This window comes from Apus apus, chromosome 13 (genome assembly GCF_020740795.1).
Source record: "Apus apus isolate bApuApu2 chromosome 13, bApuApu2.pri.cur, whole genome shotgun sequence".
NCBI classification, from domain to species: domain Eukaryota; kingdom Metazoa; phylum Chordata; class Aves; order Apodiformes; family Apodidae; genus Apus; species Apus apus.
The window spans coordinates 1,321,547-1,335,588 of NC_067294.1; the positions used below are offsets into that span (position 1 = coordinate 1,321,547).

A 14,042-nucleotide genomic window follows, 5' to 3' on the forward strand; every position below is an offset into this window, starting at 1 on the left:
AGCCCTTGTCCCAAGCCCCTCCCCAGCTTTCCTGGAGCCCCTTCAGGCACTGGAAGGTGCTCTCAGGTCTCCCTGGAGCCTTCTCTTCTCCAGGCTGAACACGCCCAACTCTCTCAGCCTGTCTCCAGAGCAGAGCTGCTCCAACCCTTGGATCATCTCCATGGTCTCCTCTGGACTCTCTCCAGGAGCTCCTTGTCCTCCTTATGTTGGGGGCTCCATTAATTGAACACAGCACAGTTTGAGGAGGAAGACCAAGGAATTTTTACCACAGTTTAATGATCCTTATCAACCAGTCCTGCAAAAGAGTAAAGAAGTTGACTAGAAGGGACCTTTTCCCTTTATTTTTATTCTTCCATCATTCATCCATCTTTGTTTTCTTCCCCTTCATCTGTAAGGTGCCTGCAGACGAGAGGGCGGGTTGGTGTAGGATTTCCCCTGTCACTTGCACAGTTTAACTTGTCTTTCTGTTGTTTTAGAGTTCTTTGCTGAACTGGATAAAGTTATGGGCCCTCTGGTTTTTAATTCAAGCATCATGACAGACCTGGTGCGTTACACCCGCCAGGGGCTGCACTGGCTGCGCCTGGATGCCAAGTGATGTTTGGAACTGAAGGAATGGAAATTGGAACACGTTGATCTCGCTGCCTCTGATTTATCTCCACAACACTGTGTCATGTCAATAAGGAAGACTGCCATAACACGTTGCTTAGTTGACACTAAGAGCAAGGAATGCTTTCACATGTCTCCCATCCTCTTTTGTGTTTTGTGTTTTAACCCCAAATCATCTGGTTTAATGGACTTGTTCAGTGTTCCCCTTTTAAGTTATTTAAATATTTTAAAATTCGCTACATATAAAGATGTAGTTTTGCTGATCTGTCCTGGATAGATCATTGGAATTCCAGTCATAATACAGAAATAGTCAGTTTAAATCCTATTTATTTTAAGTTGTTGTTTTGTTTTTTTTTTAAAATTTTAATTTTGAAAAGCCCAATTTGGGGCAGTTTTTAGCTATTTCTTCCCTAAATTTACTCTTTCGAGTACTTAGAAAAAAATTAAACATAGACACTTTATTTAAGTACTTTGTGAGCTTTGTTACTCTGTAATGTCTTGTGGTGGTAGAGCCTGTGAAAGGAACTAGGGTTGATAGGTTCTAACCTGTAGGGACACCATACTTTTCATGCCTAATGCTTATGAGTCAACTAATAAATGACAACTACAGATTTATTATTGCAGAATTTGTACTAAATAGAAAAGTTCCAGATATTCTTCTACGTATTAAGATACTTCATTTAAATGAATTATAAAGAAATTTATATGGAAAAGTATTTAGCTGGATCTGACTTGGATTGTTTTCAAGGCAGTTTCAAAGCATCGATTAACACTATAACAATCACAAAACATTACAGTAATTTGCATTTAATGTAATATGCAAGTAACGGTGTAGGAATGAACTTCAGTCTGATGGGTGTGATGCATACAGGAAAGGTTTCCAAAATGGACAATCTCATACTCTTTTTGTAGCTCTTCATTTAAAATACATTTTGTTTCCTTGTTTGTCATTCTTTGACACTTAGAAAATCGGTGAACTTTGTGGTTAAAAAACCTGACCATAGTTAAGTTCCTACCAGAACTGCCATTTGCATCTTTTCCATCGACTGAGAAACCAGGAATCTTTAGTAGAAATGGAGATCCATGTTTTCCTTTTAGGGTCTGATAGGTGATGGACACTACAGGATGCCAGTGCACCAGCCAGCGTGGGGCGGGAGCGCGCCGGCCGGGACGGGGAAACCGCCTGGTTTGATGCAGAGTGGATTGGAAACTTGTATTTACCCCGTGGTAACGAAGGTCCCGTTGATGTTTGTTGGAGCATGTCACACTCACTGGCGAGGGAGCGACGCGGTGCAGCAGCAATGGCTGGTGGAGTTGCAGCTGACCACCCTCCCCCAGAGCAGACCAGAGTACCTTCCACAGAAGGTGCCTGGCTGAGTCAAGGTTTCAACTGCTACTGCTTTCAGTATTGCTTAGTGCCCCTAACATGTCTGGTGTGCCTTATGCCTTACTTTTAGATGAAGATTTTATGAACTGTTTACAAGATGTTTTACAGCAGGACCAGGTATACTGTATGCAGTGGTCTTCTGCAGTACTTGGGTAAAATTCCACTTCCTTTTGCAAAGTCCTAGTGTCTGTCCCACAGCCTGACTTCTCATTGCAGTGGTCTCCTTTTGAAGAGTCAAACTCTGAATCCTTTGGAGTGAGATGGTGGAATGCTGCTGTGTTTTCTCTCCCATTTGACCCTTTGTTCTGTACCAGATAACGAACGTGCATGTTCAGGAAAATGATTGCACTAAATTTTTTTGTGTAGTTGTAGTTAAGTGCCAAAATCACGGCAACCTCGAGAGAAGGAATAGAATTCTACGCTACTTAGTACTGCAGTATGTCCTATGGGCTTTAAGAGTTTAGAAGTTTTGCAAATTAGTAACCTACTACAAGGTAGCTGCATATTCGTAGAGCTTCCTTTGTGTTCCAGCGTCTTTTGTACTTCCAGAGAAAAGCTTTGCTATGTCCCAGTCCATCCGTGGTTCACAGGCCTGGGACTTGTTCCCTGACAGCCGGATTTACTCTTCAGGTCTGTTGGAGCATCCTTTTTATTGAATCACTGTGCAAGGTCACGTTTCTGTTGGTGTTTGCTGTTGGAGACATGACTCTGTACCCTCAGACTCCGCCCCGTGGCTCGTGGGACACTCGGCTGTTTCCCTCCACCTCTCTCAAGTGCCTCGCACACTCTTGACGCTAGAGAAGAGAAACCTTTGTAGACGTGGCGTTCACAGTTTTATTTCCGGCGTAGCGCTGCACTAGCCAGCATGGCTGTTTTTTTGGCTTGCTCCTCTGTGCACAGTCACCATTACTGTTAGCAGGAATGGTCTCATCTCTGGGAATTTTTTTTCCTTTAATCTAGAGTCCCACAAATACCTTTTGGTGTGGCGCTGAATTGGTCTCTTAAAAATGTATCTCTGTCCCTAGAGCAGTGGATCTTTGAGCGACCAGGAGACTTTTTGCATCGGGTCAAAATGTGGACCTGAACTGGTTGAAAGTGTCCCACCTAAACAGTCTACTTGTTGTCAGGTTTCCCCTCGAGTGCTGTCCCAGGTCTTCTGTCTGTAGGGGGGATGTGCAGTGGTCTTGTCAATTGAAAAGAAATGCCTTACGCACCTGCGGCTGTGTCAGACTGGTAGCTCCACGTTTCCCAAATCCAAAAGCATATCTGAATTTGGGATTTTCCAGCTAAGTTTCCGAGAAAAAAGTTACGTACTTGGCCAGATTTCATAGCTAACAGAATGCAACCACAGAACAGGCTTCCCCCCTTTGCCCAGGGGCAGGGAAGGGGCCCAGCCCGCCCTTGGCACCTCTGAGCAGCCGCAGTGGAAACGCTTGTTGCCCGGCGCTCTCGCGACTGCCGAGGAGGGAATCCCAGACTCCTGCCTTCCCACATGATTCCCGAGAGGATTGTACATTGAATACATATCAAGGCCGTAGTTGTAATTCCCTCACTGAACATGGTCCCAGTTGGTGAATCTTTAAAATGGCTTAATCAGACTAGGCTTGCTCAGATATCAATACGATTTGAATTTGCTGTCAAACTTGCAGGTCCCTCGGTGATAAGGTGCAACCAGTGATAATTCCAAACAAATCTTCAGGACACCAGAGTCAAACAGCCCAAGACTTTTGATTTGAAACTATTAGCCATAAAGCAGAGCATATGGATGGCTCTCCTTGGCTTTCGATGGCAGTATGCAATTTATATTGTATGTCTTTAAATATATATGTATATATATATGAACTCAGTCTGTCCAAAGTATATGTTATACTTGTTTTTAGATTATGGTGCAGCTGACTATATTGATATATTATTTATTGAGTGCTGAATCACCATCTTATTGGTGATAAATCTTGCATATTATACAGGAGTGCAATGTATATTCCTTTAGATTGCTGAGGCTTGATTGCTGTGATAACAAAAACCACCCTGAAAGGTATTTATGAATGGCCCCAAGACACAGAGTCAGTACTTTATGGAACTAATGTAGCACTTGCCCGGGGCAAGTAAAATAAACCCGTAGGCAGATAATTATGTAGCTTGCCAAAATGGCAAACTGCTGGAAAGAGAGACTACCTTTGCTGTACTTCATGTTTCACTTACCTACCAGGTATTTGCTGTCACTGCAGTGTTTCTGTTAAGGCAGATAAAAAAGGGCCTGAGCAAGTCAAGTTTGAATTGCCCACTGGGGAGTAAACAACTTCCAAATTGTTACATTCCTGACAAAGATTTTGGTCAGGGTTTAAATTACTCTGTCTGATGAATCAGTGTTATGGAAAACTCTGCGTTTCCAAGCAACAAAGTTACTTCTAGACCTCTTTACATGGAAGGGGTAGCCAAAGCCTTCGCCAGCCAACTCGGACACATCCAGACCTAGTCCAGCAGACAGATTTCCCAAGCAGGAAAGTTACATAAACTCAATCAATCAGGGAATTGTGATCTGTGTCCAGCTCCATGACTTCTGGAGGAACCTGCCTGTGGTGCAGGGGCAGCTCCTGGGGAGGCTTCTGCCCCCCACCCCAGGTCCCTGCAGCCAGCTCTGCCTGTGCCATGGAGCTGCACCCCAGGATGGAGGCACAGTGCAGAGCTGGGGGGGCTCTCTGCCTCAGTGTTTCACCCCTTTTAATTCCATCTAGGAGCTTGGTGGCCGTGTCTCCATTCCCAGTGCAACTGCCCTGTGCTCCCGGGGCTGCTGCAGCTGGGAGGGCAGGGTTCCCTGGCTGCAGCTTTATGTGCAGCCCAGGTTGTTGCCGGAGCTGGGTGCACGGGGCTCCTGCAGTGCTTGTTGGGGGCTGCACTGGCATCACACATCCCAAAACTCAGCTCCAAGGACCAGGCATGACTTTTGCAAGCACAGTCCCTGACGTTTGTATCTGGTCCCCGTTTTAAATTGTTTTAAGAAATTTTGTATATGGAGGATAAAGTGCTTATATATTTATTAAAGATCCTTTATCTTATTTGAAATTATTATTTGGTGAAGAAGGGTTTTTCTTTGGGGGGAGGGCTGGGGGGGGGGGGGGAGGTAACTTTTAACCTGTCACTTATAAATGAAGCCCTTATTAATCCTACAGGAAGGTACTGTTAGTAACTAATGGGATGTCTCTGTTTTATGCTTTGTACATGACAAGTCCATGTGTTACATTTTGTTTCTATCAAAATATTTAGGCATCTGTCTTCAACCAAAACCTAAAAAAAAAAAAGCAAACTGTGATTTTATTTGTTGCAATACATTTGAAATTTCAAAGGGTACTTTGGGGCTCGAAATTAGGATTTTTAAGTCAGTATGTGCATTTCACGTAATAAAGCTGTTAATGGTGAGCAAAGTATTATATACTAACTAGATTTTTTCCACATCTGTATAGTATATTCTATGTATTTTGTGGTATTGAGATTATAGAAAGTTTAGTGTCTGAAACATGCGTTTAATGTGTATTTTTAAACAAATTTATGGCAATTAAAATATTTGGAGAAAAGGGTATCACATTTCAATTTGTAAAGATCTTTTTAACTACTGTGTCATTAAAATGCTTTGTACAATGCAAAACTGTAACTGGAGAAACTAAGTTTAATAAATATCAAATAGATTTTCTGTATTAAACTTCAAGACCACTGTGCTTGTATCTGGTGTTTGGGCTTTCTCCTGGGTACTACAATTTTAAACACTTTTCTTTTTTGATCCTAGTGCTCTATAACAGGCAAATGACATGAATTATTTCTGCCCTAGACCCGCTGATGTTTGTCTGATCAGAAGTTTCTCTCAGCCCTCCAAGTTAACCTGCAACTGGTCAGATTGGATTTTGATCAAGTTATTTTTAAACAGTAGGTAGTTCAGTGGCAAAAGTCAGACTGGGACATTGATGAAAGTAAATTTGATTAGAAGTAATACAAAGTAAATACTTCAGCTTCCAGTTATCACTGGGTATGTTTGGCGTTTTGACAATGCTATCAGTATTATCAGCTTGTTTGCTCCTTCTTTCTAACAGGCCTTTATCTGAGGTGCTGATAAGAGTTTGGCTGTTGAGACTGAAAGGAGATGGAAGCGTCACCTACTCTGCACTGGCCAGGCTGAAGGATGAAGGTCTGAAGTCCAGCGTGGAACAAGCACTCCTTGAAACGCCTGCTCACCATACGCTTTGCTCACCAGGATACAAGGAAAACCAAGGTGTTTTGCTGAGTAGAAGGTTTTAATTCAGACCTCAAAAAAATAATATTATTATATGAACCATTGTGAAAAACCAAAACGAACATGAGCTGCAGGGTCCTTTTATTGAGGTTGGGCAAAGAGTCTTCCTGAAGGGTGTGCTGCAGAGGTACAGCCTAGGTTAGAAGATGCTCTTAGGCTCTTTCACATCCTTTTCTCAGTTTGTGTGAGAGAAATGTTAGCTACATCGATTGCTGGATTCCCAGTCCTGGCTTTCAGCGGTGAATAAATATTTCCCAGGCAGAGTGGAGCAGTGTCAGCAGTAACAGTGAGGGGTGGTCTTCATCCTGGCCAGTCACTCCGAGGCTGTTCTGAGGAAGCAGCGGTTCTTCCTGCAAGACAAACCAGCAGCTCAGACACCCTGCACACTGCTCCTGTTCCCCAGCTCACAGTGCTGCTCTCATTCAGCTCCTGCCTGTGCACGTTGTATTCACTCCTAAACTCTAATTTGTCCTGATTCATTTGATGTTTGTGTAATGACTCCACGATGCAGGTTACCCAGAGCTAGATGGTGGGGCTGCAGTGTGGAAATCACACACAACAGAAATCCCTTCCTGTCCCCATCCTCCTGCAGCTGCTGCTAAGTTCACCTGTGTTCAGCAGCAGAAGTGAATTATGCATTTCAAATGCATGAAAAGTAACAGCCCTGCTACCCTGTCCTCTTAGCATTATCCACCCCATCCCTGCTTTCAGGTTGTGCCCTGTAAGTGCCACAAAATCACCTCTCAGTTGCTAAATAGTAATTTTAACAAATTTATCTCTGTAGTTGGACAATTTGCTCATGCTCATGAGATCTCAATAGCTTTTTGATATTTTAATTGTCTTTAAACTATGAGCTGAAGTAATCAAAGTGCTTCAGAGTAGGAGACTGCTTTTAATTAATATATGCTTTAAAGTTAGCAGTATTTGCTTTAAGAAGGATTAATGTTAAGGTATCTATGTGATTACCTAAAAGCTGCCTGGAGTCCTCTGTTCTCTTCTGAGAAGACAGGTTATTTGTGGCTGCAATGGGAGGACTCGGGCCTGTCACCAGGAACGCCTGGACTCTGCTCTGTTTGCCATGCTTACCAAAGAGGTCTGAATCTGTTGCCCCATCCCTAGTCCTGGTGTCTTTTTTTATGCATAGAATTAACTCTGTATCTCCTCTGGGTGAGAATACGTGGGAACTTCCTCTGCTTAATGTCCCAGGAAGGGCCTGAGCGTTGGCCAGGAGGAGTTACCTGCAGAGCATCGTGATGCACTCGCTGTTATCCCTGCAGGAGGCTCCGACGGGTCTCAGGGAAACTCCTCTCCAGAAGGGTGTCATCCTCCTCTGTCTGGTCAGCTGAGCTTGGTGCAGGGAAGCACAGTGTGTCTGGAACAGAGTGGCAGTGCTACTGTCACAACATGCAGCCACTGAGCAGTTGCTCACTCTGATGCTCAGGTCAATAGTCTTAAGTGAGGAACTTGAAATCTTTCTCATTTTTGGGTCACATCATGCTGTATTAAATATAATTGCTTGTATGACAAGCCCAAAGAAGTATAAAACGATTCACTCTGTTTTTTAACCTTGGGAGAGGAGGCAGTTACTTGCTAAGTTGTATCTGGTACCCCAGTAGTCACCAGGCAGTTACTCTTAGTTTTTTATGCTGTTGAGTACTCTTAAAGAGCTCTCCTGTCACCTCTAACTCCTCCCAGTTATTCCTGCAAATCACAACAGTTTTTATTAACTATCTGACCATTTCAATTAGCAATTAGTGTCTCTGTTTACCTGGCTGAGCAGCAGTGAGCAGAGCAAGAAGATGGCCATGGTTTTCCAGCAGTGCATCTTCAGAGGCTGAGCTGCCACTGGGGCTGCAGGACCAGCCTTGGGTGGAGGAGGCAGGAGGAGCTCCAAATAGACCTTCCCAAGCTTCAGTGGGATTTTTATAGACTTCATTCTCTTATCATTGCATCAGCTGTCGGTCATTGCAGGAACAAAGTTCAATTTGGAGCAAGAGGGAATTACTAAGTTAGCGTCTGCTGAAGCGATCTGGTTCAAGGCCTGTCTCTCTAGCTAATGATTTACTCTCCTTCCACTTGTACTTTGTCTGGTCAGCCTGCCAGCTGTGCCAACTGTTCCTTTTTTCAAGCCTCCCCAACGTGTTACCAGCACCCCACAGTGTATTTGCAAGCAAAAGGATGGTTGGCCCAAAGTGTTATGGTAAAGATCAAAAGCCATCACCTTATTTAACTTCTGTCATGTTCACAGTGTGCCCAGCTTTGAGCTTGTCAGCAGGGGGGAAGTGTTGGCTCATTGGGCTTATTTGGAGCAGAAAATCACACCTTTGATCCTGCTCCTCATCCATGGAACAAGAAAGAATCATGAGGAAGTCACTTAACCTACCTTTCCACACACATGGTACTTAAAAAGCAGATGTAGTACTTTTCAGATGCCTTTTGGGATGTAAATAGTATGTTATGCATGATAAATAGCAGACCTCTTCCAAGAATCCTAACATGGTGTTAAAGATTATGATCCCTGGATAGCTAATCCTGAAAGGAGGAGAGCCTGTGGTTTCTGTGACTGAGCTGTTTGCTGCACCTGCCTCTGCACCTTCCAGCAAAACCCACCCTGAGTCTTTTGCAAGGTGACAACAGCTCCCAGTGATGTGGATGGGCAGTTTGTAATTAAGAGGAATCTCAATATTCACATTGTGAAATGAGATTGCAACAGCCTAGAGAAAAAGTTTAACTACTCTATAGTCCTCCCAGTTTACCAACATTGGGACAAGTGGGAGAAGCGTTTATCTAAGGTGACCAGTCTGTAAATGGACCTTGCTGGTGCTTCTTCATCCTCTGTGACTTCTTGTGCATGCAGCTCCCAGACCAGTCCCACACACACTATCAGTCCAGAAAAAGATGTGAAGTTGCAGGGTACCAGAAAGACACCACCAGCTTCGTGGTGTGCAGTCTGCAGGGTTTGCAGCACGCCATGGTTAGGTTGCTCCAAGCAGCAAGATGCTGTATAAAATAGTGAGCTGTGTCTAAGCTGAACTGTAACCACAGTTTTCTGTTTGCTGAACATGGAGGCAGAAGTGCCAGCGTGGAAGGCCAGCTCCTTCATCTCAGATAATGCCATGCCAGGTTCCTGTCTACAGGTGTCATAGCCCAAACTTCACCGGGATCAAATAAAAACCCCTCCCAGCACGTTGTCCTCAACCACTTTTGGAAAGTGTGTTCCTGTCCCTGGGTTCCTCTTACACCCCTTCCTCTGCCCTGTTTGTCTTGATTTCCTGGGAGGAAGAAGCAAAATTCTTAATTATTTCACCTTCCTGGGACTTAGGAAGGGAAGGAAATGGGACAGTTAAATCATGACACATTAAATAGTTGACCTGGAAAGTTTATTTTACATTTGGCTGTGAATTTCTCAGTTGGTTTTCCCATGAGGTCATTTCTTTACGTGCATCTCATTTCTGCTGTTTCCACCAGGTACAGACCAGAGGAGGGAAAAGCAGAGGCAGCAACAGTGGTCTTGACTTCATCTGTGGAGCACAGGATCTGCAGTGATTCAGACAGCACTGCCCTCTGCAAGTTGTCATTTCTCAGCATTTTTGGCTGGGTGAGATATGTCAAAATTGTTGTGTGTCCTTCTGGGATACTGGCAGTGCCAGCATATCCCTCTAGGCAGGAATCTGTTGGTGCAAGAAACTGGGTGGGGGGGGAAAGAATAAAATTGCACCAATTGTTTCCAGGTGTGCCAGCCCAGCGTGGCAGTGAAATGCCACAACAGCAAAGACAAAGGGTTGCTCTGTTGCCAGTTGTTCACAGGAGACTGGGCAGGGTGGCAGCAGGTGGGTGGTGGAGCAGAGGTGCCCAGGGCACGGGCAGTTTGGAGGGGAAGGTGCTGGGGACAGGGCTGCCAGCTGGCTTGGGGACAGCTCTGCTGGCCCAGCAGGGCAGGGACCTCAGCGAGGGCCTGGGGCCAGCTCTGCCCTTCAGCAACTGCCGGCATGAAGTGCCCTGGAAAACAAGCACTGACACCACCCAGGCACAAGCTCCCGTGTGCTGTCGCTTAGGCTGCCCATCAGCACGGGCTCGTTAAGCAGGAAACAAGTGAGTTTTTTAATGAAGCCTCCCCCTGGGTGCCTTTGCCAGCACCCCCAGCTGCAGCAGCAGCAGCCAGGGTGGTGTTCCCTGCTTGCTTAAACTGCCCAGAAGATACCAATGAACTGACACGTGAAGCTCTGCACAAGGTGCAGCAGTGCCTGACTTGTCACTCCTGCTTATGCCAAGCTCAGCCTGTGCCTGCAGCAGCAGGAACAGCCCTGGGGCTGAGCTTAGTCTCACCGCTTTTTAAATGTGTTAAGAGCCCCAGAAGAATAAAGCCTTCAGCTATAAAAACTGCACACCCCCAGATCTTGAGGTGAGACCTGAGCACACCCAGCCCCCAGCACAGGGGAAGGACCAGAAGAGCTCCCCGTGCCAGCCCAGAACAGCAGGGACATGTGCTGCTGCACACAGGGCACGACCTTGGGACAGTCAGCTGCAGACTGAGGGGAGAAAAGGATAAAGGAATCAGCAAGATGGTCTGGACTTGGAACAACAAGGCTTCTACACTGGGAGCCACAGGGTCAATTTCCTTGTCACTTATTAAAGTCACTCCTGTCATGTGTTGTTTTATCATCATCTTCAGGTATTGAACAGTCCTGTTTCTCCTGGTGCTTTCCAAGAGGAAGCTTCCAATCCATCCTACTGACACTAATCAGAATTGCAGTTAAGCACCTGAGTAACATTAATAAATGATAATTAGGTAATTAGTATAATGGGACCACAGAACAGCCCAGGTTGGAAGGGACCTCAAAAGATCCTCTGGTCCCACCTTCTGTGGGAAAGGTGCCCAGATAAGCTGATCTGGCACCTGGTCCAATTGCATCCTGAATCCTGCAGGGCCGGGGGCTCCACTGAACTCCCTGGGGAGGGGCTTCCACTGATCCCTCCTCAGGATAAAAAATTCCTTTCTTACACCAAGATGGAACCTCTCCCCTGCAGCCTGTATCCCTTACCCTCTTCAGGGCTCCCTGTCAAGGAAAAGCTTCTGTGCAGGGGTGAAGGTCCACGCTCAGTCCCGACCTGCCAGCCAGCTCCTGCTGTCTGGTCAACACCAAACCAGGGGGACTGTTTGTTTTTCACAGATCTGAAGGTTAAAGGATAAAGATGTGGAAAGATAACGGGAGCCACGAGCTGAAAAAGATGTGGAAAGATAATGGGAGCAATGAGCTGTTATTTCAAATAATCTCCCGTGGAAGGCAGCCCTGGCTACACTAGTTACATTGGGAATTATTTCAAAGAAATAGGAGTCAAAAAAGGCTGGGAACGCTGAAACATGAATGACTTGCAGCCCACAGAACTTTAGCCTGATTATCTCCTTGTACAGAGGGAACCAGACAGAGATTTGCTGCTCCCCTTAAATGTCTCAAGACACGGATTTCACACAAAGTCACGGGGCAAAGTTAAAGTTTATTAGACAAGACTTATCTCCCCCTTAATACGTTTCCAGTCATGTGAGCACAGAATCACCGGGACGGGCATAACGCGGTGAGGAAACCGTCTCCTTATTGACTCGGTCACTGGTCGTTCTCATAGTCGGCGGGGTTCTTCCTCTTCAGCCTCTCAAACTCCTGTGTCCCCCAGGAGTAGAGGAGGTAGGCTGCCAGAAACGCTGGAAAGGAAAGGCAAAGCTCGGCACTTGGCGCCCCCGGGCAGGGGACGCGACCCCCGGCCCGCCCGCCCCGCCCCGCCGTACTCACGGGGAACCACCTTGAAGACCTGGGCGCTGAACCGCCGCCACACGTTGGGCAGCCCCTGCGAGACGGCGCTGGGGAAGGCGCGCTGCTCGAAGGGGGAAAGGCTGTAGGTGATGACATGGCGGACCCGCGCCAGCTGCCCGAAGTGGAGCCCCATGGCGGCCGAGTCACCTTCCCCGGCACCGCCCGGAACGGGAAGCGGCTCCTGCGCTGCCTTCCGGGGCGGCGGCTGCTCCTGCGCGCCGGGCGCTCCGCTCCGCAGCGCTGCTGTTGTCGGGGCAGGCGGGTGGTTCTCCCTGAGTGAAGGCTGCTGGAGGGAGCCCGGGGGAGGGTCACCCCGAGCCTGGGGCAGCTCTGCTCTGGAGACAGGCTGGGAGAGTTGGGGTGTTCAGCCTGGAGAAGAGAAGGCTCCAGGGAGACCTGAGAGCACCTTCCAGGGCCTGAAGGGGCTCCAGGAAAGCTGGGGAGGGGCTTGGGACAAGGGCAGGAGGGATGGGACAAAGGGAATGGCAGGGACACCTCCCAGCAGCCCAGGCTGCTCCAAGCCCCATCCAACCTGCCCTTCAACACTGCCAGGGATGGGGCAGCCACAGCTTCCCTGGGCAGCCTGGGCCAGGCTCTCACCACCCTCACACTCCAGAGTTTCCTCCTCATGTCACACCTCAATCTCCCCTCTTTCAGTTTAAAACCATTCCCCCTCATCCAGCAGGGCGAGGAAGGTTCTGCTCCCCCGTTGGTGGGGCCAGACCTGGAGCATCGTGCCCAGTTCTGGGCTCCCCAGTTCCCGAGGGACGGGGACAGAACAGCAGGAGGCCAAGGGAGGCTGCAGGGAGGATCAAGGGACTGGAACATCTGTCTGAGAGACCTGGGGCTGTTCACTCTGGATAAGACTGAGAGAAGGTCTTGTTAATGTCTACAAATACCTGACAGGTGCCAAGAAGAGGGGCCAGTCTCATTTCACAGGTGCCCTGGGATAGGACGAGGGGCAATGGATGCAAACTGGAACGTGGGAAGTTCTACCTCAAAGTGAGAAAAGACTTCTTCACTGTGAGGGTGACAGAGTCTGGTTAGGTGACTTGCTGTAGAAAGTTGAGGCATTTTCTGTATCAGTGCACTAAATGTCATTTTTAACAAGGTTTTGAGAAGATGGTTCCACTCCACATCCTTCCGGTAAAGAAATAAAATAATAAAAATCCCTGCCAACTGTGTTTTTTGATGTGAACCTCATCTACACGTCTCTTAGTGTGGGTTTCCAGCATGAAGCCAGCATTTTAAACAAAATTATTGGAACTGGAGAAATCTAGGAGAAAATAAACTGTGAAGACTCAGCTTGAAAGCACATGGAATTAAGGCACCATTAGCTGCAGTTTCATTGTGAGAAGAAATGAGGCTGTGGCCCCACATTCTTAGAACCAATTAAGTGTTTAAATAAACAAACAGGCTTTTAAAAGCCTTTTTTCCTTTTATTAAAGCTGGCAGCATTGAACACTGAGCATCGTTCAGCACCAGTGACATCGTGGCTCCACACGTGGGACCCTGTGCCCTCACCTCGTGAGCACCTGCTGTTTGCTGCTCCACTCGGCCTGTTTTAACAGCTCACCAGAAATCTGGGGCCAGTTTTCACTCAAACAGGTCAGCGATTTACATTTCCACAAGTTACCCCGCAGCTGCCCTCAAACTCCTGCCACCTGCTGTTGGGAAAGGCCCAGGAGAGGGACGGAAGAAAAGCAGCAAAGAACCTTGTGTGTTTTGACAGAACCATGAGGAAGGATTGGCTCAAAGGGAGTGCAGACTCAGTGGGGGAAAAGAGTGACAGACTGAGAAAGTAATTTCAACACTCAGGACTTTCCTCTCTGCCCAGACACTTGCTAGACACGTCACACAAACGGTTTCTTTATCTCGAGGAAGACCAGCAGGCACTGAATGTAAGTGGCACGTGCATGATAGGCATTTATTTCTCTTTTTAAATCTATTAGCGGCTTAA

General features: G+C 46.8%; 3 protein-coding genes across 5 annotated transcripts in view; 1 reads left to right on the plus strand and 2 right to left on the minus strand.

Annotated features, from left to right (window-relative positions):
* Positions 1-5,690, plus strand: part of AFF4 (ALF transcription elongation factor 4) — a 49,836-nt gene extending 44,146 nt beyond the window's left edge. For all 3 annotated transcript variants that reach the window (XM_051631166.1, XM_051631168.1, XM_051631167.1), the window contains exon 22: positions 477-5,690. In XM_051631166.1, coding sequence (XP_051487126.1) covers positions 477-595 — 119 coding nt within the window. In that variant the 3' untranslated portion in view covers positions 596-5,690. The remainder of the gene's footprint in view (positions 1-476) is intronic.
* Positions 5,691-6,257: 567 nt separating this feature from the next.
* LEAP2 (liver enriched antimicrobial peptide 2) lies at positions 6,258-8,240 on the minus strand. Its single transcript, XM_051631181.1, has 3 exons — positions 8,044-8,240; positions 7,514-7,647; positions 6,258-6,625 (listed from the first exon to the last, which is right to left on the minus strand). The coding sequence occupies exons 1-3, from the start codon at positions 8,209-8,211 to the stop codon at positions 6,589-6,591; spliced, it is 339 nt and encodes a 112-aa protein (XP_051487141.1). The 5' UTR covers positions 8,212-8,240; the 3' UTR covers positions 6,258-6,588.
* A 3,511-nt stretch (positions 8,241-11,751) lies between these two features.
* LOC127390044 (cytochrome b-c1 complex subunit 8) lies at positions 11,752-12,265 on the minus strand. Its single transcript, XM_051631182.1, has 2 exons — positions 12,062-12,265; positions 11,752-11,973 (listed from the first exon to the last, which is right to left on the minus strand). Exons 1-2 carry the CDS (start codon positions 12,213-12,215, stop codon positions 11,879-11,881), a joined length of 249 nt encoding a protein of 82 aa, XP_051487142.1. The 5' UTR covers positions 12,216-12,265; the 3' UTR covers positions 11,752-11,878.
* Positions 12,266-14,042: the final 1,777 nt, after the last annotated feature.